At 44.6% G+C, this 27,157-nt stretch overlaps 1 protein-coding gene across 3 annotated transcripts in view; it reads right to left on the bottom strand.

Moving 5' to 3' along the window:
* Positions 1-12,067: 12,067 nt before the first annotated feature.
* The window catches only part of PDZD4 (PDZ domain containing 4), a 97,966-nt gene continuing 82,876 nt past the window's right edge, over positions 12,068-27,157 (bottom strand). For 2 of the 3 annotated variants that reach the window (XM_083158682.1, XM_083158681.1), the window contains exons 3-8: positions 26,599-26,689; positions 24,253-24,351; positions 23,361-23,423; positions 19,748-19,849; positions 17,331-17,441; positions 12,068-16,666 (exon numbers count right to left, since the gene is read on the bottom strand). In XM_083158682.1, the coding sequence (XP_083014808.1) occupies positions 15,047-16,666; positions 17,331-17,441; positions 19,748-19,849; positions 23,361-23,423; positions 24,253-24,351; positions 26,599-26,689 (2,086 nt within the window). In that variant the 3' untranslated portion in view covers positions 12,068-15,046. The remainder of the gene's footprint in view (positions 16,667-17,330; positions 17,442-19,747; positions 19,850-23,360; positions 23,424-24,252; positions 24,352-26,598; positions 26,690-27,157) is intronic. The other variant, XM_083158684.1, reaches the window with a different exon arrangement.

The raw sequence follows: 27,157 nt of genomic DNA, 5'->3' as shown, positions 1-27,157 counted from the left end.
AGACCCCTGCAGTCTGTATCCATTACAGAAGGATATTATGCTGTAACATTCAATCAACACATTTTCTAAAATATCATTTTTACAGCACGAGATGAGTGAGCGCGTAGGATCCGGCCTGTGGAACTGTATCACATACAAATGTTTTTCTGTTTGATGCAGTGTGAAGAATAACGCAATAAATCATTAAACGCAGTATGGTGGTAATTGGCCTGCCGACGACATAGACACATGAAGCAGACGAAAAACACACAGCCCTGAAAGTCATTCTGTTCTTCTAAGTGAACCAAGCTTTGAAGTTGATGACTTTGGAATTATTCACATCCTTGCTAATTTGTGAAGGAAATACATATATATAAAAGTGTACCGCTGTGAAGTAACGCACAAATTTAAATCTATAGTGAGTGTTTCTTGCCGGAAGACTATTCAGCACTGATTGGAATCTAAATAAGAATTTTAAATGGATATAAGGATTTGTGCTGTTGCAGCAAGAGATAAAAGAGTGGGGGTGTCAGAAGGCTTGTGTGCATCTAAGGGTATTTCCAGTAATCTGCACCTGTTTCCAGTCCAACTCCCTACATACATAAGCTTTAATTGCTAGACATGTTTTCTGATTGTTCCACTATTATCCGGTGCTCAGAGATTATTTATAACTGCTTTTTTAGTGTTCATCAAAGCATAACAGTGGGCAGCAGAGACCGAATGATCCCAACCCCCATAAAGGTGAAATATTCTAAAAATCATTAGGACAAGGTTAACCAAAGCCTATGTCCAGCTATGGGGTGTGGGTTGCCTAGGTCTACAGTCAAAAGGTCGGTACAGACAAAATGTCGACATTGACAAAAAAGTTAACACAGTCAAATGTCGCGCCATGAAAAGGTTCACAGTGGACACAGTTGCCTCGCTCTGCTATAGCTGCGCCTGACATACTTTACCAATCCCAGTTGGAATTCACGTGTATGGAAATGTATGAAAAGTCTAAAAAATGAAGAAAATTCCCCCCCCCCCTCCACATGAATGTAGAAAACTTTTTTGTGTTACACATGTTACATCTGCCCCACCTGCAGTGCAGCATGTTTTTGCCCATTTTGAGAACAAATTTGTCCTGTGATCAGGTCTGAATTTGGCCCATAGAACTATATATATATATATATATATATATATATATATATATATATATATGCATAGGCGTGCGCAGCACATTTTATTAGGGGGTGCACCGTCAAAGGGGTGTGCCTAGCACCACATATTGGGCATGTATAATACCACCCATTGGGTGTGTCTAACAGCGCCAATCAGGCGTGTCTACCATCATCTATTGGTACTCGCTACAATTTAAAATGGCTCTCAGTATAATAATACATGCAAATAAAGTAAAAAACATATATGGATGATATGTAGTTATATGTACAAGTAACAATGCAAAACACACATAATTGATTTATGGGCGCTTCTTTAAATGGAATACAGTTCTAAAAAGCAAAAGTCTTTGGTGAAAGGTATTGTTGGTAGGGAGGTGTTCATAAGGGTGGGCACAGCATTAGGGGGTGCCTGTGCACCCATAAGACTCAATGTGCGCACACCTAATATATATATATATATATATATATATATATATATATCAGGAAGGGCCGTCACTCAGGACTGAGGTGAGCTGCTGTTAGCAATATCTTGCCCCGGTGCCAGCTAACAGAAGGCAGTAGCGTGGTACTGTCTACAATATACAACCAGGAAATGAATGGGCACTCAGGGACTCCAATGATGCTGGTGAACAGGGTTAAATCTTGTCTGCAATTTGTCCTGACGACGGGGGTCCGGCCCCCGAAACCTTGACGCTTGTGAGACCATTGATGGAATAAATTTTAGTCCCTGTTTTCACCAGCATCATTGGCGTCCCTGAGTGCCCATTCATTTCCTGGATATGGATATATATATATATATATATATATATATATATATATAATCACGACCCGGCACTCTCAGTCACTGGTAATTCGCTACGTGCCCCTGAACAATGTGATAGTTCCAAAGGATCTCCAATACCCGGCGGGTGGGAAATCAGCACGGCACTAAAGCGATTTTTCAAAATCTTTATTTCCCTCTACGTTTCGGAGAAGACGGAGCGGTCTGCTCTGAAATGTAGAGGGGAATAAAGATTTTGAAAAATCGCTGCAGTGCCGTGCTGATTTCCCACCCGCCGGGTATTGGAGATCCTTTGGAAATATATATATATATATATACACATATACACACTAAACATCGGCACTCACCTTTCCTAGTTTTGGGGTTCCCTATGGTTGTGACCACATTGTTTAAACAGACATTGTAGGGGCTCTGCACACACTAAATTAACTGATAATAAATAGTGGAGATTTGGTTCATCAATTGATCAATGCATTTAAGCCTGCAGCCCCCTTCACGGGACCACACTTTTCTGCAGGTCCTAACACTATCGCTCAAAATGGCTACAATACACATAGCTATCACATCAATGTTTGATTCCAGGCATGCTATCTGGTCTAAAGCTCACAGCAGACTATGCTTTTATAGGTGAGCAGTTACCAACACACCTGTCACTAATCATCTAGGGAAATGGTTAACATAAGCTATGCACTATAGGTTAATACAGGGTGCATGAGTTAATCTAATAAACTATATATACAGTAAACATCGGCACTCACCTTTCCTAGTTTTGGGGTGCCCTATGGCTTGTGACCACATTGTTTAAACAGACATTGTAGGTGCTCTGCACACACTAAATTAACTGATAATAAATAGTGGAGATTTGGTTCATGAATTGATCAATGCATTTAAGCCTGCAGCCCCCTTCACTGCAGAAAAGTGGGGTCCCGTGAAGGGGGCTGCAGGCTTAAATGCATTGATCAATTCATGAACCAAATCTCCACTATTTATTATCAGTTAATTTAGTGTGTGCAGAGCCCCTACAATGTGTGTATGTATATAAATATATATATATATATATATATATATATATATATATATATATAGATATATATATATGTTGCAATATCTGCATAAAATCAGAAATCAGAAAACCAAATGACTAAGGTGGGAGTTCTATGGAAGATTGGAATGTTGCTATGGGAAACCAGTTTCTATCCATTATATTCCAGAAGTTGCTAAATAAATAAAAAGTCGATTCTGATTGGTTGCTATGGCAACATCCCATCTTCACTAGAACTCACATCTTTGTAAATAAATACCTAGGATTCTGGCAATTCTGGATCTCTCCCCGTATTAAGTATAACTCTAAACAGGGCTGAGTTAAATTATGTAAAAGACGTAAATGCTTGTTTAAAAATGTGACTAAAAAGTTAAAACATCCAGTAAAATTCCATCTATTCAATGGGAAAGAATTATGTAGAATTATCCTGTAAAACCTGGGACAAGGGGCCTCCGATGGCTTCAGAACCTTAATGGCCCAGTGGACCTCTTCCAAAGTTATAGGGGCATGAAGAGATTCTGCTAAAGCAGGATCTAGGACCAGTCCAGAACACAAATATCGCTCCGGAAGAGGACTTGGCAGGGGGCTCAACATGTGGATGAGAATAATGTCATAGAAACTATGGACAACCTCTGTGGTCTGTCCACTTGGGGTGGTATGGGAGCCCCCTTGGTCTTCATCGATGTTGGAGTTAGAAATGAGGACTATGAAGTGAGTTAGGAGACAATTTCCCAGTACAGTTGCCAAATTTATGAAAAACTATATTAATGTCCCCTAGAGTATCAGACTCGAACTCTGTCAACATCTCATCAAAATGCTATTTACGCAACAAGTAAGGGTCTTATTGGGTAGGAGTTGGGATGATTTACACAATTCAAAAGATTCAATCAGTGTTTGTTGGGTCAGTCGGTAACCCTTAAAGAATTTCTTCCTTGTATGTGAGATACAGGACATAGGGCCAGATAAACTAAGCTTCAAAGGTGATAAAATGGAGAGTGATAAACAGCCAACCAATTAGCTCCTGCCTGCCATGTCACAGACTGTGTTTGAAAAATGTCAGGCAGGAGCTGATTGGCTGGTTATCACTCTCCATTCTATAACTTGAAGCTTAGTGCATCTGGGCCACTATGGGGCCAATTCAGATCTGTTAGTTAATGTCCGAATTCGGCCCCATCTCCGATTGTCGGGACCTGTGCAAAGGCATAAGCGATAATGTGCATATACAGACCCCCGCAGCGAGCACCTTCGGCAACATTTTCATGCGCCAGCTCGCTCGGTGCCTGATTGACAGGCAGTGTTTCATAGGCATCCCCACAAACACAGTGGAAAAGCTGGGCAGACCCCTGTGAATGCAGGCGTGCTCCTGCCTGCCCGGTGCAGGTGGATGATGTCATATGTCAGCACCCGGCTTTTAGCTGTAAACAGGGGGAAAAAATTATTTGATGGTGAATAATCATCGATGATTTCTCCTCTGTGTGGGCTCATGTGAGCGTATGTGTAAGCATAAACATCTGCTTGTACCGTAGCGAGGGGATTCAGGTGGCGTGCAAATGGGGGAGGGGCTAGCGTTCGATGGGCGGGGTTAACCTGCTTGCTAGACTGCGAATATACGCAGGCCCGATGTTCCCCAGGAAAGCAAATTTACATATCTGCAAAAAAAAGTAGAGGATCAGAGGATTCATGTTGAGCATTAATATGCTTGAAGTCCTGCCAAAATGTCACCACCACCTTACCGCGAGAACCTCCATTGTGTATGGGAGCCACTATCCATGCAGGGAACCATAAGGATCCGTACTAAAGCTCGGTCTGACAGACAAATTAGTATAATGTCGGAGTAACATAGAGTTCTGTTCAAGACAATCTGCCAAAAGCGGCCGCAAGCCACGTAAATTCTAGGTCTTTAGGGTACCCAGCTCTCCGAACATCAATAATTTCTAATTGCATGCAAAACCACGGGACCCCTCATTTAGGAAGCGGGCTGCCAGGAGGATCCAGAGTGTTTCTATCTATAAAGCGAGAAGCGATTAAATTAAAATCCCTTCCTAAAATCTGATTACATGAAGCGTAGGGCAACAGTGTGGAGAGTAATTGGAGCATAAATATTACATAAGACATAGCGAGTAGCATTGATAGATACATTCACAATTACAAAACGACCTGATGGATCAGTTATCACAGTCAGGGACGGACTGGGGCTTTTTTACAGCCCTGGCATTTAAGTGCGTACATAAAAAGGGGTGTGACCAATGATCATGGGGGTGAGTTATGAGTCAGGGCGGGTCCGGCATTCCCGCACACTCCTATCTATCTCTGTGAAACACATGAAAATGTAGGGGGCGGGGCAAATAAAGAATTAGAAGGCTGTGCTAGGTGCGGCCAGCCCAGCTCTCTGTGTGGCGGAACCGGCTGAAAAAGCCATGGTCCTATCTGGATTTCTAAAAAGTCAGCCTATGGATTAAACAGAGTGCCCACTATGTCCTCCATATTGAGTTTTAACATTCAAGGAGCAAGTAGTAGTAGTTTGTTTATTTATAAGGCGCCACAAAGTGTCCGCAGCGCCGTACATAGCAAGTACGTGAGGAAGGAGGGCCCTACTCATAAGAGTAAACAGACTAAAAGGAGGTGGGTGGATGAATGAAAAACAATAGGATAAGTAGGAACGTATGGGAGCGGATGGAGGGGTAGGGTAGGCAGGATAGGAGGAGCAAAAGAGGTTAGGAGGAGGAGGGATAGGCTAGTCGGAAAAGGTGGGTTTTGAGGGAGCGCTTGAAGGAGGTAAGGGAATCAGAAAGCCTGATGGGTGGCGAGAGGTTGTTCCAGTGCAGGGGGCAGCGCGAGAGAAGTCTTGGACACGGGAGTGGGAGGAGGTGATTAGGTGAGAGGTCAGGCAGCGGTCGGTGGTGGAGGAAAGAGGACGGGAGGGAGTGTGGATAGAGATCAGTGAAGAGAGGTAAGGAGCGGTGGAGGAGGAAAGAGCCTTGTAGGTGGTGGTGAGGAGTTTAAAGAGAACTCAGAAAGGAATGGGGAGCCAGTGAAGAGATAGACAGAGGGGAAGGCGGAGGTAGAGCGGCTGGAGAGGAAGATGAGCCTAGCAGCGGCGTTAAGAATGGATTGAAGAGTGGCAAGGCGGGCGAGAGGTAGCCTGGAGAGAAGGATGTTGCAGTAGTCAAGGCGGGAGATGACAAGAGAGTGAATGAGGATTTTGGTCGCGTCAGTGGAGAGTAATGGTCTGAGGCGCGAGATGTTGTGGAGGTGAAAGCGGCAAGACTGTGAGAGAGCACGAATGTGGGGGGTGAAAGAGAGGGAGGCGTCAATGATGACACCGAGGCAGCGTGTTTGGTCGGTGGAGGTGATCTCGGTTTCACCAATGCTGATGGAGATAGTGGGAGAAGAGGGAATGTTCGGGGATGGAAGATTAGAAGTTCAGTTTTAGCCAGGTTTAGTTTCAGGAAGCGTTGGGTCATCCAGGCTGAGATGGCCGTGAGGCATTCGGAGACCTTGGACAGGAGTGGTGGGGATAGGTCGGGGGAGGAGAGATAGCTTAGGGAATCATCGGCATAAAGGTGGTAATGGAAGCCGTAGGAGCTGATGAGGGTGCCCAGAGAGGTGGTGTAGAGGGAGAAGAGGAAAGGGCCAAGCACTGACCCTTGGGGAACACCGACTGGCTGCGGGGTAGTAGGAGAGGAGGAGATCGGAGTGGAGATGGAGAAGGAGCGATCGGAGAGGTATGAGGTGAACCAGGAGAAGACTATGCCAGTGAGGCCAAAGGAGAGGGTGGTCAACAGTGTCAAAGGCAGCCGACAGATCAAGCTGGATGAGGATAAAGAAGAGGCCTTTGGATTTAGCCGATTTTCAGTGGAATGTAAAGGGCGGAACCCGGATTGTAAGGGGTCTAGAATGGAGTTAGCAGTAAGGTGGCTTAGGAGATGATTATAGGCCAGACGTTCTAGGAGCTTGGAGGCAAAAGGGAGGAGGGAGATGGGCCTGTAGTAGACGGGTTTCCTGGAGAAAAATAATATATAAAGTTATTCATATACTCTAGCATTTTCCTATATTCAGCTGGGGAGTTACTGTCTCCTACATTCAATGAGTAAAGTACAAACTAAGCGGCAACAAATGCTTGATGGGGAAATGCACACATAGGTTTTGGAAAGGGAGGGGGGGTGAAATAACAAATCACAAAAAAAATAAAACTAAACGCAATTACCTGTAAAGTCAGGGGCATCTTAAGTAGGGTCTGCACGAACAAGTGCTCATAACCAGGGGCATAACTAGATATTCGTAGGCCCCATAGCATAAGTTTTTAAGGGCCCCCTATTTAGCAACTGATGGTGTTAAATGTGTGTAAAACATTACTTAAACAGTAAAAATGGGCCCCCTTCAGCTCTGGGCCCCATAGCAGCTGCACCCCTTGCACCTATGGTAGTTACGCCCTTGCTCATATCCTACTGCGCATGTGCAAACCTCCGCTGTGTTATGGAGTCTGAGCACTAGGGCGCTCAGACTCCGCTGAGCATGTGCAGATTGCTGGAAAAGTGGTCACCACGCCACATTTGTGTGGTAATGTGATAGGATGCCACATTTGTGTGGTAATGTGATAGGATGCCAACTTTGTGTGGTAATGTGATAGGATGCCAACTTTGTGTGGTGCTGTGATACGATGCCACATTTGTGTGGTAATGTGATAGAATGCCACCTTTGCACAGTACTGTGATAATATGCCACCTTTGTGTGGTACTGTGATAGGATGCCACCTTTGTGTGGTGCTGTGATAGGATGCCACCTTTGTGTGGTGCTGTGATAGGATGCCACCTTTGTGTGGTGCTGTGATAGGATACCACCTTTGTGTGGTGCTGTGATAGGATGCCACTTTTGTCTAGTGCTGTGATAGGATGCCACTTTTGTGTGGTGCTGTGATAGGATGCCACCTTTGTGTGGTGCTGTGATAGGATGCCACCTTTGTGTGGTGCTGTGATAGGATGCCACTTTTGTGTGGTGCTGTGATAGGATGCCACCTTTCTGTGGTGCTGTGATAGAATGCCACTTTTGTGTGGTACTGTGATAGGATGCCACCTTTATGTGGTGCTGTGATAGGATGCCACTTTTGTGTGGTGCTGTGATAGGATGCCACTTTTGTGTGGTGCTGTGATAGGATGCCACCTTTGTGTGGTGCTGGGATAGGATGAAACCTTTGTGTGGTGCTGTGATAGGATGCCACCTTTGTGTGATCCATTCCTGGCATATGTGCCAAGGACTTTCGGGCATGTGTATGGTTAATATGCATGAGGGTGAAGCTTAGTAAATTTACCCACTTCAGATTTTCTCTTCAGGATATTTGACACATCTCCTCTTGCACTAATGGGTGTTGCACAAGTGGTACATCATACTGAAGAGTTACATACACTTTGTAGCTAAGTGTGTCTATGCATAGCATACACACATTTATAGAATAGCATCGCATTGCATGCCTTGTGCATGCGTTGTGCATACGATACTATGCGATGAAAAGCAAAGTACGTGCATCACAAAGCACACATCGCGGCGCCGGAATCGGGACGTGTATGGGCAGCTTCAAACTAACTTCCCATTAACCCGTAACTGAAGTGGTCATAGCAACTGATCTCCAGCACTGTACAGTACATTACCATGGAACCATTTATCAGCAGTAATAGACACCATTATTAGTATATTATTACAGCATCCTGAGCCATACTTGTGCAGTTGTCAGAAATGCCGACGCAAAGCCAGACATGTTCCTGGTCGCAGCAGCTGCGTGTGGATTCATGCCACCACGGCCATAGGCGCAGATTCTGTGGGTGTTTAAGGGCCCGAGCACCCACAGAAATGAATGAGCACCCACGGACCCAAGTCCTGCTGTATGGGCCATTGTATTAACTTGCTAATTTTTGGCTGCAACACCCGCATCGCTGGACCAGCCGCCTGGGAAACAGTATGCCGGGATGGCGGGAAGAGTGTATTCTATCCGCAGAGTAATAGGTGGATGTGAGGCAGACCAGCCTGTGAGTGCTGTGCACATAGCGCACACTGACTGAGTATCTAAGCAGCGGCCCTTCCGCCCATGTCCCACCACACTCCCCCTCCCTCATTGCCGGCACAGGTACTGTGGGGGCAAATATGTACCTGCACTATGGGGGCATTTATTTATTTGGCATTGTGGGGGCATTTATGTATTTGGCACTGTGGGGGTATTTATGTGCTTGGCACTGTGGGGGCATTTACTGTATGTATTTGGCACTGTGGGGGCATTTATGTACCTGCACTGTGGGGGCATTTATGTGTTTGGCACTGTGGGGGTATTTATGTACTTGGCACTGTGGGGGCATTTATGTATTTTGCACTGCTACCATAATTTGATTATTGGAGACAACTGTACTGCGTAATGCAAATTGGTATTACTTTATGGCCACGCCTCTTCCCCGTGAAGCCACTCCCATATATTTTTAGCTTGAGCACCCACCAGCAAAATCATAAATTGGCACCTATGACCATGGCCCTCTCCCAAGTGGTCCAGATACACCTGCAATGTCCAGACCGCTCCCACAAACTCTGCATCCTAACTCCGCCCTCCGCTGCTCTCCCAAACTGCAATTGGCTGTGGGCAGTTTCAGGGCTCGTGCATGCGCACACTGGCTCGCGTACGTGTGCAGAATTGTGAAAACCGCTCAATAAAGATTTCTGCACATCTTTATAGAGCGATGCACTCTGAATTGGCTGCTGTGTGCGGGCACAAGTTGGTGTGCGGGGCACAGGTTGGTATGCTGTACACAGGCTGGCAGTATAATTTTTAGATCCATTCCTGGCATATGTGCCAAGGACTTTCGGGCATGTGTATGGTTAATATGCATGAGGGTGAAGCTTAGTAAATTTACCCACTTCAGATTTTCTCTTCAGGATATTTGACACATCTCCTCTTGCACTAATGGGTGTTGCACAAGTGGTACATCATACTGCAGAGTTACATACACTTTGTAGCTAAGTGTGTCTATGCATATCATACACACATTTATAGAATAGTGTTTCTGACTGCAATGTCACAGACAATGGGTGTGAATCCAGGGTATTTCAGCATCTTGAAATATTATAAAGTAAGTTCATGAATGTTGTATAGGATTCCCTGTAATGTACACCTGAGGTAACTTGACAGACAGTAAAAAAAAAAAGAAAAAAAGAAAAACAGGATTACACCATTTCAGTACTATTAGAAAGGTAACAGTTTATTAAGGTTCTCGACTCAGTAGAGAGAAGGAGACACAGTAACAATGGTGATCCAAAGAATGCCAAACATGACCCACAGAAGAAATCAAACACTAGTCTTTCAGTCGCCATGTACTCGCTGAGCCTGAGAGGTGGACCATGAAGGCACCACAGCTATGAAGTATGGAGGTGGGATGTGAAAGACACCTGGTTCTGGATAGGTCTGTTGCAGTACTGTAGCTATAATTGGTTACCCTTTTTTTTTTTACTTTTCAAGCTTATTATATGGTTTGATTTTTAGTATATTAGATGTATACAATCTATTATAGAAGTAAATTTACCATACTTTAAAAAAAAAAAAAAACCTATACTTATGGCTGTTAGACACCCATCTTAGATCAAACAGGTGCCACAGGATGTACTGTTCCAAAAAGTGGTTTTCAGTAGCATATACTGTATGGCTAGAGTGATATTTTAACATGTTTAACCCTTTGAATGCCAACATTTCTGTGAGAGATGTTCAAAATACCCCCACTATCCACGTCGGCGTGGAGTCGAGAATAGAAAGTGTGGCGAGCGCAGCGAGCCACCGAGCCCGAAGTGTGGCGAGCGCACGCGGATACCTGTGAAGCCCGCGAGGGGACGCCGATACCTGTGAAGGTATCCGCGGGGCGCGCTGCGCTCGCCACGCTTTGGGCTCGGTGGCTCGCTGCACTCGCCACACTTTCTATTCTCAACTCCACGCCGACGTGGATAGTGGGGGTATGAAAAGGTCGGAGGACGCGTACCGCCGCCCCTCCCGGGCTCGCTGCGCTCGCCACGCTTCGGGTTCACGTTTATAGTGGGGGGGTGGCGTGGGGGTGCATTTAACATTGTAAGCACCCATTAGGGTGCTTATACAATTTTGAATCGCCTCGCATTGTATGGCATTGTATGCCATACACAATGTCATACAATTTTAAAATTGTATGACATTGTACAATATCCCGCGATATCGCATCGCATGCCTTATGGCATGTGATGCGATGGGCGCCGCTATAATACACAAGTACCCATTCCCTATATAAGGTAATCTTTACAGGTCCTTATGATAAATAAAAATGTTTGCTTGGCAATTTTTACAAATTCACTTGGCACTCAAAGGTTTAACCAAATATTCCTGTTTTGTAGATTTACAAGTACTACATAAATCTACAGCGGCCTGTAAATGAATTGGGATAAAAGAAAGTTTTATCTTTCATGGTTTAAAAGGAGGGGTTTAATTATAAACAAACATAAGTGATAATGGGGAAATTTACTAAGATGTGTATTCTACTACACGTGATGTTGCTGTGGGCAACCAATCAGAATGTACTTCTTATTTATTTAGCACCCTCTAGAAGACAGTAAACAGGATCTGTTGTTTGCCCATAGCAACATCACATGTGAAGTAGAATACACATCTTAGTAAATTTCCCCCAAAGGGTGCTTGCTCTGATGGGGTTAGCAGTAAATCTAGTGTTCCAAGTAAGTTTATATAACTCAGAGCAAAACCATATCTGTGTCATGGAAACAATTGTGGAAAAGTGGACAGCAACATAAAGAATACCCTGTACTGGCAAACTAAGGATTAGAAGGAGTGTATTGTCCAGATAAAACAAGATCTTAAAAAGAAAGTGGTACAGGTACTGTAGGTGGACGTCTAGAAGTTGGAAGAACTGCAAGAAGACCTAAAAAGATACAGCTCCTTAAAATATAGAAAATGTACGGAAATTGAATTGTTTTAGCTAAGGGTGGCTTTAATAATTCTAAATATGTAAATAAATTCAACATACCTTTTTTTTTTTTAACCCTTTGAGCGCCTAGAACATTTGTCAAAATCGGTGTAAAAAAAATTGCCAATTAAACCTGTTTATATATATAATTTTTTTATGATTAACCTTTTGAGTTGCAATGTTGCCGTGAAAGCTCCTCAAAACATCCATTACAATCGCCAGCGACTGTTCTATTTTTGGGTGCAATATTTAACTAAGTTTTAATGAATTGACTTGTGATGAATTGTATTCTTTATCCTCAGAGAACAGTCGCTGTGGGCGGCGCTGGCATTTTTAGCGGATATCTTGAGGATCGCTCACAGCAATGCCGGCACTCAAAGGGTTAATGAGTAAAACACTAGAAAAACAAGTGTCCCAATTAATTTGCGAACCATGTTACGTTCAAATCTATTGCGAGTTCTTGGTTGATGAAACATTAATGCATGGCGTATTATTTTTTTTTTTCCCCTTTGTAGTTGTCTAATATAAACATTAAGGGATGAATGTATGTAAATATCCTTGGTATGGATGTTCCATTAATTGCAGGCTTGGCCGGGAGGCACCTGAAAATCGGGTCTGCTTCCCGGCACACCGGGAAGGTTGGCAAGTCTCCCGCTTGCTGGCCAGAGCCCCCGTTTCTCCCTTCCCTGCTGGATCAATCACCGCAAATCATGGGTCCGCGGAGAGGGGGCGGGGCTAAAATGACACAATAGCAGCATTTTGCATCATTTGAGCCCCGTCCCCTCTCCGCAGCCCGCGAATCAGATTTTTATGGCATGGGGCAGGGCCAAGTCAGCCTTGCCCCCCCCCCCCCCCCTGACGTTTTGCCTTATTTTTCAGCCCCTCAGCTGTATGACTTAGTGCCAAGAGACAGCATTGGGTGAGGGGGTTGGGGTATAATGAGGGATCAGTAGAGTGGTGGCAGGTACAATCCCCTGGGGTTTCTTGTCACCTGCAGAGGGATTACTCAACACTGTGTTTTGCTTATCTGTGGAATTTATACACAAAACACAAAGTATTTAATGAGACAATTTTTTTGTTGAGATTTTGTCTTTATAAATGTATATTTCCTTAGATCAGCACTCCAGTGATATGACAGACCTTGCAGCAGGACTGAATTCCTCCCCATCCCCGATGGTCTACGTTTTCTGCATGCACATGTGCGAATATGCACATGTGCAAACCCCAGGGGTCGTTTACCTGTTCACTAGGCTACGAATATATGCAGCCTAGCAAACAGGTCTGAATCCGGCCCCTAGTTTTTCTATTCTTTAACAGAGATTACCAAGCAGTAGGTATATTATAGGGATTCTCCGCTATTTGACTATTTGGGCATACTCATACCTCCCAACTTTTAAAAGCCCGAAATCAGGACCTCTGCGCTCCGTCCTTGCCTCTGTAAAAGGGGGAGCGGCTTTGCTACGATCCATGCCGCCATTTTTTTGTGAGCGGCCAGCCCTTCTGTCTCCTTGATTATCTGCTGTGTTAATGCAGGACAGTCCACCCAAAAAATGGTTTCGGAAACTCAAATTTTTCTCGGACAGATCCCGCGTGCTTCCTAGTGATTATATCATTCAGAGAACTGTGGTTCTGTATGGAGGGGGTGGGGCTAAATGACACACATTTACATAGTTTAGCCCCTCCTCCTCGTGTAGACATGCAAATTACTGCATGTTGGGGGCATCTCTGCCCCTAAAATTCTGATACTTGTAGTCCTTTTAAGTTTATTTTATTGTAATCCCAGCAGGAGCACTCTTTTTAGTAGATATAATATTATTTAATCTGTCATAGAGCCTGTCTACACCCCTTCATAGGCTACCTCGCTTTCACATTGTAAGGGTTTAGGTGTAGTTGCTATTGTGCTATTTTTTGTTGTGTTTTGTATCATTCATACCGTATGTCACTGTTCAAGGCTGCAGACCTTGGGGCTCTTGTGTATAGAACCCATTGTAAGATTTTGACAAAGACTGTTGTGTTCATGTAATGGTTTTTTAATGTATTTTTACAGCAACCTGCACCAAAGTCTACTTTAATCAATAGCGCTTTGAAGCCTTTCAGCTAGAATGGGTTCTCATGTGGTGCTCAGTACCTAGCGGACAAACGCTGAAGGTGGTGAAATGAAAAATATATTTGAATGTTTCTCACACTGCAAGATATTTCCAGGTTACTCCTGATATTAAAAATACTAAAATGGACTGAGAACGTCTTTGCTCTGCTCCCTGCAAAATTACCTTGGCAAAAACACCCCTTTCCTATCTCCCAGGCTCACACATTCAAAGTCAAACAGAATCGTGTAAAACGTAACGATAAATAAGATCAAACAGAGGTCACAATCACGTTGGAAACAACAGACAGATTAAAATTGTCTAAGACGTAAGCTTGCACAAAACCATCCTCGTAATGTGCAGTTATGTCCACAAGAAAAAAGGCAGATTCTTTATCCAAATCTCGCAAACCACCTCTCCCAACATCTGTGCTATTAACTGTCCCTTTGTACTTTGCTGTTTTTTTTATAGCTGTCCATGTGCTCTTTAACCACCAGATGGCAGTGTTTAGTTTGTTTTTGTATTTTTTGAATTGCGTTGATCGTATTTCTCAACAAAGCCCTACGAAGGGGCCACACCTTTTTCAGCGAGACACCGTGGAAATAAACACGGCAAAGGCTAGTCCGTTCATCTGCAAGGCCAAAAACATTCCCAAGTACGGTCGCTATTGGGTACAAACTTCTGGTTTTATTCCATCGATCAGTGCTCGGGCAGTAGATTGTGACATCCAGTCTATTTGACACCGATCTGGCTCGTTCGCCAAGTCAAACTTTTAAAAGAGTCCTTTTTGGAACTGTGAAATCTACAGGCTAGATCCGGTTTAAAAGTTAACCCTGTGTTTTTAATACCTCTCAGATATTCTGAAAGGTTGAGGAAAGAATCCCAAAAAAAAGGATAAATGAATGGTAAGGCGGAATTGACAATATTGTAACTGATGAAAAGAAGGGATGTCTAGAAATGGCGTGGCACAAAGACAGAAGTTAGAGAAGTTTTGATTTGGCAAAGAGATTGATAGGCATGCCAGCTGCCACTCAGACGGTGGTGACGGAAAGCAAGGGATTGTAGACCCGCTTTCCATCGGCTGATCGTGTGCCATGGGCCAGCATCTCCTGGATAGTGATCCAGTTATCCAGGATCTTCTTGTTGCGCTTTTTCATAGTCTTACGATGGCTTAAGGCGATGATGCTCATCTCGCCTTTCCCCTCTGCCCCTTGCTGCTGCTGTTGCTGCTCCCGCAAGCAGTCTAGCCGGCTCTGCATCATGAATTCTCTTCTCTTTCGTTGCTCCCGAGCACGCATCAGGTGCCGTTTTCTATCCTCCTTGCTCCAGTAACGTCCCATTTTCATCTCGCTCACGGCATCGTCATCGGTGGTCATCCCACTACGTTCCTCTTTGATTTTCATGGCTCTGGCTTTCAGGAGACGGTCTCTAACAGGACGTTTGGTCACATAGCGTGTGCCATCACTCCTCACTTTTACCTTCCATTCCATCCTTGGCTCCGGATGGGAATGACTTACCTGGGTAGCCCCCATGGCTTTTCCACATGCGGCGTCTACTTCAAGTTCATCAATACTTCTTTGTTGGGCCAACTGGAGGCAGCTTCGATAACGTTCCCCACTTTGGGAGTGCTGGCGTCTGCTGAGGTATGGGCTACTCTCACGGCTCCCCCTGTCCAACTCATTTCCATGTTTTGTTGCTCTTCTTAATCTTTCTTCCGTTGGGTGCCGCCCTTCACGGCACAGAGAGCGAAATTTGGATGGCACATGTTCTGGGCTACCAGGGTATGGGGGCACATTTTTACTGTGCCCTCTGTTTATGTTGGCATTAGTAGAGAGCCCCTCTGCTGCTTGGCAAAATGCACCTGAAGGCTCATTAATTCTCCGTAAGGGGCTGTCCAGTGGTAATGGCGGTTCCATCATAAGTGGAGTGCTCCGACAGCTCTCGCCAGTGTTATATGCACTGGTACTGTCTTTGTCTGATCTTTCCGGCAACTCGGTAATATCTGGAAGCTTTGTGGAAACTTCATTGTTTGCACAGCCCCCACCCACAAATTCATAAAGACTGTCCTCCTCCTCCAGAAGCCAGGCCTTCATGCAACATTCCCTCAGCTGCTGCATCTTTTGTGCCCGTAGAACATTGCGGAACTTGAACTCCAGATGCCGCAACTCCTCCTCCAGCACTGCCATCTCCCTTAAGACACTTTCATTGCGATTTACATCTAGTCCACCTTGTCGTGAAGCATAAAGGAAGGCAGGTCCATTACCATTCTCCAGGTGGCAGGTGATTTCAAGTAGTTCTCGGTACCGTTCATACTCCTCATCTGTTAGCCCAGCCACCGTTGGAAGGACCTCATTGTAAGGTGCCGACCCATCTGCTGCAAGGAGGGAGTCCAGACTGTGATGAAACTCACGGAACTGTAGAGGAAGCTGGGAGTCTGCACGCAGGAAGCGTAGGCGGCGCTGGCTTCCTGGTGTATTCGCACTGCTTGTCTGATCGTCTCCCAGGATGTCGTGTTCGGAACTTTCATCGTTGCGAGTGCTCTCGTCTGTCCGTCCGACTCCACTGTCCAGTTCCTGACTTCGACTTAAGCCCGCAGGGTGTGGGAAAGGACGAGGAGATTTGGGGCTGGCTTGAACTTCCTCATTCTCAACCTAAAATTAGAAAATAATCTTTCATGAGAAAAGGAACATATGCAAAATGTATTATGAAATTAAATGGATTAAATGATTAAAAATAAATTAATATTATACAGATAGCAGATGTCACTGGGTGGAGTCAGAGTTTAGACCAAATTTCATTAGATGACATCTTGATGATGTCATTTTTATCAGCAGTTGATTATATTATATAGACATGGAAATCACGGACTAGCTTATTAGTTATTCTTTCCTTTCATAAGATAAATACTGTAGTATGTTTCCTCCTACTTTCCTGTTTGCAAGTCAACTCTACCAGGATGAGAATCCGAGAAATATTTTAGAGCTTTAGTAATGTCATTAAAGATAAAAGAAGTAAAAATAATGGAGTTGTAGCTCTTATCTCATCTTGGTTTAACCATCTGCTTGTACTTCCTTTAGATTGTAAATGCACTTTCGGAAACCCAGACCAAGAGGAGAGATACTGTATCTGGATCAATTCTCAGAGAGAGAGAGGCGTCCACAGGGCCAGATTGAGGGCCGCATGGTATTGCTTTTAATTATAAATAGGCACATACAACATAATGTATATTAGTGACGGGGGTAAGGGCTAGAATAGAGGGTCTTGAAAACAGCAGTAGAGTTGCACTTGGAGGATGGTCAGGTGCCCGGTCTGTACCTGTTGCTGAGGTGGAGAGTTCAGCCTCTGTGCTTGCAGTTCCTCCTCATTTTCAGATACTAAATCATCCAAGAAGTCCTCTCTATCACTATCCTTCCATCTTCTGCCCATCTAGGAAGAACCAGAGGAGAATCCTGTCAATGGCCCTTATTCTGATCGGTGCGGATATTCCCGCATTCTTACGGTGCGGTCCGCACGCCACGGTGTTTTGCCGCGTGCGGCCATCGTCCGTAGAAACGCCCACGTGTCCTCCGCATTCGGACGGACTCACTCTTTAAGAACAGGGCGTGTTTACGGACGACATACAAACCATGCGTGTGCGGGAGAAACACTCAGATTCGGCACGGTATTACAGAGTATTACAGAGTATGCTCGGGAATACCGCATCCAAACGGGAGCCAAGCGGTGCTACCGCACGTAAGCGGAGTATTTACGCCAAACAACCCACTATGAAGTATCTTCTGCTATACATCACATGACCCACTTATTCAATTACCTATCCTCATAAAAAACTGCTTATTTGGATTTGGAATCAATTAGATTCCAATATATCCTTACAAGCATGCCTAACACATGCATTGCACACATTAACCCTTACAGCAATTGAAGTGCAATGGTTTCAATTAAAGCACTGACAAGCGTCCTATTAGTGAGTAATGAGTAAAGGAGTAGATTCTATTGGGTTCAGGTGTTAATGGTTGTAGTCATTAGGCGTACGTTCGCCTACCGCATGAACGAGTGGTGTACGCAAAGCAATAGTACACTTGTGGACACCGCACATTTCTGCCCTTTTTGATCGCGTGCATTCGGAGTGGTTTCCGAATGTACGCCCCCCAACATAAGTGTACTCCCCCGTGTCCGCCCATGTTTCCGCCCCGTTTTGCCCACTTTGAAACTACGCCCATGTGCCATTCCGCATGACGCCCATAATACGCCCATATTTCCCGACTGATTGCGGCCAACAGTTTTGGACGGGATTTTGCCGAACTGGTACGGAGTCTAGGCGTGGCACATGCGCGTTGCGTTCTCCACGCATGCGCAGACGGCGAAAAGACGCGATCCGTAAGAATGCGGTAAAGTCCGCGTCAATCAGAATAAGGGCCAATGTCCTCTCAACCAGAGCTACACCAGTATTAGAATGTATGCTCTAAACTGATTTTGGGCAGTGGCGGATCCAGAGGAGGGGCTGCAGCACAGTTCGAAATTCAAATAGGGGAGACACACCTCCTGCCAGTGAGTCCGTTTGGAAAAACAGGGGGTGTGGCTGAATTTAGAACTGTGCTGCAACCCCACTTCTGGAACCACCACTGATAATGGGTCAAAGTGTCAACAGTGTCTAGATTAGATAGGTCAATAGATTGCCAGGTAAAAGGTCAACAAGCACAAGATCGACACAAGCAAATGTCGACATGGGAAAGATTGACACATGAAAATGCTGATATGAGTTTTTCAGAGGGTTTCTGTGTCAATGTCGACAACTGAACCCATGGACCCCCAATAAGTGTATGGCATATTGCGGTCTGCACACTTTACCATTCCCAATCGCAGTCCATGTGGAAGGTAAAGTATGAGAAAGTCAATATAATTTAAAAAAATCATGCAAAGCTCACGTCGACCTTTCCATGTGTCGACCATTGTCATGACAACCATTTGCTTGTGTTCACATTTTGTCAATGTTGACCTACTGTATTACATGTTGACCTTTTTTCCATTCTGACCTTGTGTGACCTTGTGTGACCTGATTCTGTGTTGACCCATTGACTGTCCATGAAGAGCGATACTGTCATCTGAATCCCCTAAAAATTATAATTCTAGTGTGCATCCTTTAGTCAGGCGCTTCTGTTAAATAATATAGTAAAGTAAAAACTGTCACAGCTCAAAGTGAAAGTACATTGCAGAAGCCGCCATTGTGACAGGCTTTTACCTAGTAACAATAATAAGTTGTCCTTTTAAATTTCCTCACCACTTATTATTTACAGCAGTGTATGCATATATTAGCATTCACTGGTCCTTACATATACATTATGGCCCTTATTCAGATCTCATCGCAGTATACATTTGTTCTCAAAATGGGCAACACCATGTGCACTGCAGGTGGGGCAGATGTAACATGTATAGAGAGAGATAGATTTGGGTGAGTTATTTTGTTTTGTTTCTGTGCAGGGTAAATACTGGCTGCATAATTTTTACACTGCAATTTAAATTTCAGTTTCAACACACCCCACCCAAATCTAATTGTCTCTGCAAATGTTACATCTGCCCCACCTGAATGGAAGCAGATGGAATGACTAAACATAGCATTTCCTAACGTGGAAGATTTTGCCCATTTTGAGAACAAATTTGTACTACGATCAGATATGAATAAGGGCCAATATGAAGTGTACTCACATACATATCCAAATATACAATAATCTTACCTCAGTCTCCGGACGAGCAACCAGTAAGGAGATGTTTGTGCTCTCTTCCTGCGTCAGGATAGCCACGGCCTCCTCCCTGTTTTGTACATCAATGCCATTAATCTGAAAGATAGGGACAAGATAATACAGTAACTTCCACCTCACATATTGTTACTTGCGGGGCTGCCTGAGGATGCTCGAGGACTCTCTTCACTTCCACATTCAAGTTTAAGGGCAGTATTCAATGAAAAAAATCCTCCGTGCATGGCGAGAGATTTTTTCTCTCGCCATGCACTCGCCCTGTTCCGGAGGGCTCGCTGCCACTCCTGCTTCCACTATTCAATGTGGTTAAGACTCGCCGCCACTCGCGGCGAGTCTTAACCCCTGCAGCGGACGAGCGTCCGCGGCAGGGAGCTGGCAGGGAGCCTGGGGACGGTGGCAGCCAGGGAGATTAAAGTCTCCCTGGCTGCCCCAGAACATATGTGGAGGGGAGGTGGGCTCCCCGGGACCCAGGCAGCACAAGCTGCCCCCCCCCTATAGCCAGCGGGGGACCCAGTATTCACTGCACCCGATGGTACATATGTAATGATCGGGTGCAGTGAATATATGAATATCTAATGAGCGGCTCGAGAGCTCCGGCCCCCTGCTGGCTGCTCTGTGTAAAAAAAAAAAAAAAAATTAAAAAAATATATATTTTTTTAAATTAAATATATATTCATGTGCTACAGTATAAGCACATGAATAAAAATAACATGCCCCTTCACAGAAAAAAAATCCTGATTTTTTTACACCAAAATTAAAAAAAAAAACCTTTTAGTTTAAAAGTTCACATTCCAGTTCTCCATGAAAAGATGGAGAATTGCTACACGGAGAGACACGGCGAAAATCACTTAAAAAGACGGCGAAAATATCACATTGAATAGGGTGGTTCACTTTTGGAGAGCAAAATGCTCCTTCCAACGCGAAAACAGCACAAACTCGCCATAAAACAAGGCAAATTTTTCTCATTGAATACTGGCCTAAAAAAGTATTTCATTATATAGCACTTTGCTCCTTATATCAACAAAAATAGGTTACATTACTGCATACTGAGGGCGAGATGTACTAAGCCCTAAAATAGTGACAAAGGGGAGAGTGATAAACCACCAACCAATCAGATCCTACCTGTCATTTTTCAAACACAGACTGTGACATGGCAGGTAGGAGGTGATTGGCTGGTGGTTTATCATTTTCCATGTTATCACTTTTCAAGCTTAGTACATCTGGCCCTGGATGTGGTGTTAGAATCCCACTATGTCTATCTCTGATAGGATAAAGGCAGATTCCTGGGCTTGTATGAGGTTCTGCTCCCTCTGCCTTATTATTATTATATATTATAATTTTATTATTATAGGCGTGCACTTTTTTGGGTATGTCTGAACGGGGTATAACAGTTTCTGAGGCCGATTCAGACCTGATCGCTAGGCTTGCGCATCTTTGGAGCACAGCGATCAGATAAGCCCCGCCCCACCAGAATCTTCCCCCGGCCCCTGTGCACGGCTGCGAGTACATTTGCAGCTGTGCACATAGGGGGGAAAATATTCACCCACCGTCGAAAGGTTTTCCCCCTGTTCACAGCCGCTGAGTAAGCCAAGACTTGCAAACGGCCCTGAATCAGGCCCTCTATGATAAATATAATACTTTTACTATTTGCACATTTGTATTTGTTATCTGGGCTGGTACAGCAATCTATACCCCGACAACTGCAGCAGCATTATAATGGTCAAAGGACCTTATTCTAGTTTATGCGCGCAGTTGTGAATTCGCAACATTGAGTGATGTTTCCTAACTGCGCGTGTGCATTTCTGCGGATTTGCATGCGCTGGGTGCGAGCGGACACGGCGAACAGAGTGTCCACCGGGCGCTCGCACTCACCAATGCGGGCAGGGGGTGTGTGGAGGCGGCGGGTAGTCACGCCCATGGGAACGCCCAGTGTACCAGTGTCAGGGACCATCAAATGATGTGGGTTTGGCCCCGTAGGCTGTGAATGGATATTTATGCAAAACATCCATTCGTAGCCTGTGCGAGTGGCGGGCGGGCTTAAAAAGACACGCAGTGCAGCGAAGTGCGTGTCAACTAGAATATCCTCCAAAATCCGCAGGAATATTAAACATGTTTAAACACTGTGATCCCTGACATTTTGGGTCAGTATCTAATTCAGCATTGATCTAGGCCTCAAGTCATTTCTATCATTTCTGATGTACTTTCCATTCCCTAGAATACACCTCTGCAATGAGCAGGACAAACCACGCAACAGTCCAAATGGTGGGAAAGTCTCTTGGAACCAGTGGTGTATTTATATTCTGTGCAGTGTGTGAAGTGGACACCGGCCCCTGAGAACAGGGAGGTCCACACTGCACACGCTGCACCCTACAACATACCCTACAACTGTACCGATTTAGCCTGTACAGTACCGTTTTTTAACAGTCTGTACCGGCTGAATAAAAGTGTACCGAATGTACCGTTTATTTATTATTTTTAGGTGGCTCCTCAGTCCTCCTTCTCAGCACTGTGATGCTCGGTCCCGGCGGTTACTTGGAATCTATTATCCGGCCCAATGTTGTCTTCTGCACCCGTTCTCAGCGGTGCATTGCGAGCCGGGACCAGCATGCATTGCGTCAGGACACCTACTTGAGACCCGACGCATGCGCACTCGGAATTTATGCCACGGGCGCCGTGACTGTATCTGGCAGGAGTCGGACCTGTTTATGCTGTGTCCCCCCCCGCAGCTCCTTCTGCCTCCTGAGGGATGAATGTGCCTGTGTTCCGGCCATCGGGGATCACCAGGGATTACCACCTCTGGGTGCCCGGCTCCCTCCTCTGCCTCCTGTATCATTTGGTGGTTACTCTGCTTTGAGCGCTGGGGGAGACTGTTTGGGTCTGGCGCTGTAGCTAGCTGGGGCTCAGCCTTTGCAGATATCTGGCTCCCTCCCACCCTTGTATATACCTGCCAAATACCTAATATATATTATTAGCGCTCATTTTTCATTTCATTTTAAATGCCCAGTACATATTAGAAAAAATGGCCACGCCCCCTTTACCAGTGACCACACCCCCTTTACACATGACCATGCCCCTTTCTGGATGCGCACCTATTTCTGCCCTTCAAATGTTGGAGGGTATGCAGCAGTGCTGTGGAAATCACCCAAAAAATGGCCGCCTCACCATTTTTTTAGAGATCTGCAATCAGACTCTATATTGCTGTGCTGGCTGCTGGGCTGGCAGAGAGAAGGCTGCACACGGAATCTTCCTCTCATAAAAGGCCTCTGCCTAGAACAGTCTTCCCACCTACAGTATATCATGACAATTTGTATCTTTACTTCTGCTCGTAGATTCATATGGAGTGTAATGGAGACCAGTGCCATGAAGGAGATAGGAGTGTGTGGGAGGGACATATGTAAGTTTCGGGGAGCGAGAGATTGAAATGTTGTCTATTACCATCTTAATTGCTCAAACCACCTCCTGATATTACAGACGGCAGCGACTGTTATCAAACATTACTTATAAAACACAAGCAGGCCATCTGTGGTCTCTGCTGACAATACATAATTACTCATAATTACTAATACGTAATTACTCATGGTTTCAGTATTACCTGCAGAATTCTATCTCCTTCCCGTATGCGTCCATCTTTTGCTGCAATGCTGTTTGGGTTCACCTGTTACAGAGGAAATAGTTATAGATATATCATTACAGGTGCCACCTCTCACTAGTTCTTCAGCGGTATTACAGCAGTTTCTGTGTACAGTATATGGTTCTAAAAACAATGAGAGTTGGACACAGTCACGTCTCAATATGCGGCACAGTCACCATGGTGTTGGCACATTTGGGGGGGGGGCGTAATGGAAGCATGCAGGGGCGTCTGCATGGAGACCCCCCAGCGTTTCCTGGGCGTACCAACAAAAACAGTGGATGCGCCCAGGAAACCGCAGAGCATTCCCTTGCAAACGTGGACGGGCCAGTGGCTTCCAGGGGCGGACAAGTATGACGCAGGTATGCAGGAGGTCAGTCAAGACTTATACTGTATTTGCGAACAGGGTAAAAATAATTTGATGGTAGTCGACCAGAATAAGGCCCAAAATACCAAGTGGGAGATGTATTAAATCTTGGAAAGTGTTAAAGTTCCAACAAATCAAGTTCAAACGGTCATTTCCCAAACACAGCATGTATAAGCTGATAGGTTGGTACTTTAGCTCTCTCTGGTTTGGTACTGTATATAAGAAACTTTTAATAAATAATAAGTCAAATGGAAACAATTAGAGTTATGCGAGATATAAAAGTATATTTGAGATCAGTCTACGAGGCAGAGATAAAGTGAAGAGTGCTAAAGTTGCAGCCAATCAGCTCCTATCTGCTATTTGATAGGCTGTGTTTGAAAAATGTCAGGAGCTAATTGGTACTTTATCTCTCTACGCTTGATCTCTCTCCCATTTTTCACTCTTCAGCCCAAAATAATCGGATTTGCAGGAGGATTCATAGCCTCGTACCTCTCCTACATATATCCCCAGGTCTTCTTCATCATCGGTGCGGTAACAAACGGTAAGCCCGAGTTTGTCTTGATGAGTGGATTTACAAAGCTCCACTTCCTGGAGAACAGAGGAGAGAGGAGACCAATAGGACAGTCAGGAATTATACAGATAAAGGTTCTGTTGTCCCCTAAGCGATGTCCCTAAGGACAGTTAAGACGGTGGCACTTCAGGAGATATGTAAAACAGGTAGAACTTTATGGACTAATTTATTCAACCTTATCAACTATGTTACTATGAAGCATAAAGGAGGTAAAGCTATACAGTAAGAAAGTTCTTCAAATATAATTATACTCCAAATATATAGCTAGTACATTGAAAATATGGGATATTAGCAGGGGTGGAATGGGAACTAAAATCGGTCCTGGAATTTTTCTTTAGAAGTGACCTCCGTGGGCGGCGCTAAATGAAATGTAGGAGGGGCCAACATCAAAATAGGCGGGATTAACCCTTTGAGTGCCAACATCTGAGTGAGAAAGGTTCAAAATATCCACTAAAAAATGCCAGCGTCCCTCACATTTGTTATATTAATTCAAATAAAATATGTTGTGCAAAAAAAGATTATATTTCCTATATAAGGTAACATTACAGGTCATTATGATGATTAAAAATGTGTGCTTGGTAATTTTACACACCTATTTTGACAAATGCACTTGGTAAAGGGTCACTGCACAATTTGGTAGAAGGTACTAAATAAATAAGAAGTATCTTCTGATTGGTTGCCGATAGATACATCCCATCTTCAATAGAACTCCCATTTTAGTAAATAAACTACCTCTATGGAAAAACACCAGGGTTTTCGGTACAGTTGTAAATCGGGGTTGCCTACCCTCCCGGAATGGCCGGGAGGGTCCCGAAAATCAGGTCCCTCTCCCGGCCCCCCGGAAAGGTGGGCAAACCTCCCGGTTTCTGGAGACCCCCACCCCCTTCACGGAGATGTGCAAATCGGGTAATTTTCAAGCATGGGGGTGGGGCTTAATTACATCACATTCAAGCCCCGCCCCCGAACTCCTGGTGAATATCTCCTCTCCGGGCTTTTTCTGAAGAGGAGATTTAAAAAGTCGTCAACCCTGTTGTAAATATGGACCTTTTATGACAACTTAATTGGTCCCCATTTCATTAGAGGCGTGCTAAAAGAGTATTTATCCCTAGGTAGCCGAGAAATTCTGTACTTCAGAGGTATTCCTATGGAATCAGAGTATTGAAGTGGTAATAGTAACAAAATAGGCTTACCATACGATCCCTTTAAATCAAGACGCCCATGGATTATAAAGATTCTCTGGCTCATTACATCCAGCTGTAATACAGGCTTGAAGTCAGCCTGCCACAGAACCTGTTAAACATCCTAGCATCTGATGTGTGACCTCTAGCATGTACTATATATACATTCACATTTCGTAAACTTACAAATTAAACCTGAAATAAAGACTCAGAGACTTAGGTTTGGCAGAAATTGTTAGCTGATTTATTTAAAGCACTTTAAGCTAGATTAATTTATTAATAATTAAGTAATTAATGGTGGCCCAGAAAGAACGGCTAATTAACTAAGCTCCACCCCAGAATCTTTATACGTAATCAAGCCTACCCTAACAAGCGGTATTCGCTCGACCTACTGCATTGACTACCCACCCGTCCGGGTGGGGTCACTGTCCCCAAGCGGGTGATCCAGTGAAGGCCTAAGCCAATGAGAGGCCAGCGCACCGAAAACCAAACATATACGTTGCATCATCACTTGAAGAAGAACTAATTCCATTAACCTGCCGTTCTTTCCCGCCTATCAGCCAACGCAATTAACACCCACTCAACCATAAGCCCACAAGGAAGGTAGGGCGGGAAGACTCCTCCCTTTCCTGCATTGATATCCCAGCTAACACTGCCATTCCGTGAATCCTTATTGGGCAACCGAGTCACATGCTTCCCGAGGTCACACAGCCTTGGATGTTTAACCCACTCCACGCCTATGCAGGCATTACGTTAATCTTAATTTTTAAGTGTCCCAGTTTAAAGAAGCAGTATGGTAAGCCTGATATAATGCATGTATAGCATTGGTGTCAAACTTATGGCCCTCCAGCTGTTTTATATAATGGATTGCTAAAACTGTGGCAGGGCATGCTGGGACATGCAATTCCACAACAGCTGGAGGGCCATGAGTTTGACACCACTGATGTATAGAATGTATTGGGGTTTATGTAATTTCATGTTGCAGTCTGCACGACAGGGCTGCAATTAATGATGACCGGATTGTAATTAACCCTTTTCTAGAGCGACTTAGAAAACTAAAATAAATGTTTGATACCAGGTACACACCTCATATTCCAGTTCATCAGTGCGCTCTCCCTCCGGCTGTACGCCATCCATATACTCAGCTGGCTCATAGAACTCATTCCCAATGGGTGGCCTGCACAAGGGAGAAAAGTCCGCATTATAAAGCCTGGTTCTATTGCCCCTGACTATTGTCCTTTGTGGTGTCCCTTTTGTGTTTCGGACATTGCTTATTACATTGATGAGCAAGTGCACCAACACGTTCCTTCCCCTTATATCAGGTATGGGGAACATTGGCCCTCCATTTGTTGTTGAACTACACATCCCAGCATGCCCTGCAACAGTTTAAGCATGGCCAAATAGCAAAACTGTAGCAGGGCATGCTGGGATGCGTAGTTCAACAACACCTAGAGGGCCAAGGTTTCCCATCCCTGCCTTATATGTATAGGAATAGGTGTGTGCACATAGGGGCCTGGAGGTCGACATGGACATAGTCGACATGAATAAGGTTGACATGAATTTTTCACTTTTTTTTTTTAAAGGTGATTTTTCATACTTCATCCAATTAGGCATAGAGTGGGGATATAAGAGTGTGCTGAGCGCA

This window comes from Crinia signifera, chromosome 9 (genome assembly GCF_055691185.1).
Source record: "Crinia signifera chromosome 9, ASM5569118v1, whole genome shotgun sequence".
Classification (NCBI taxonomy): domain Eukaryota; kingdom Metazoa; phylum Chordata; class Amphibia; order Anura; family Myobatrachidae; genus Crinia; species Crinia signifera.
This window is presented reverse-complemented; position numbering and strand designations above follow the sequence as displayed.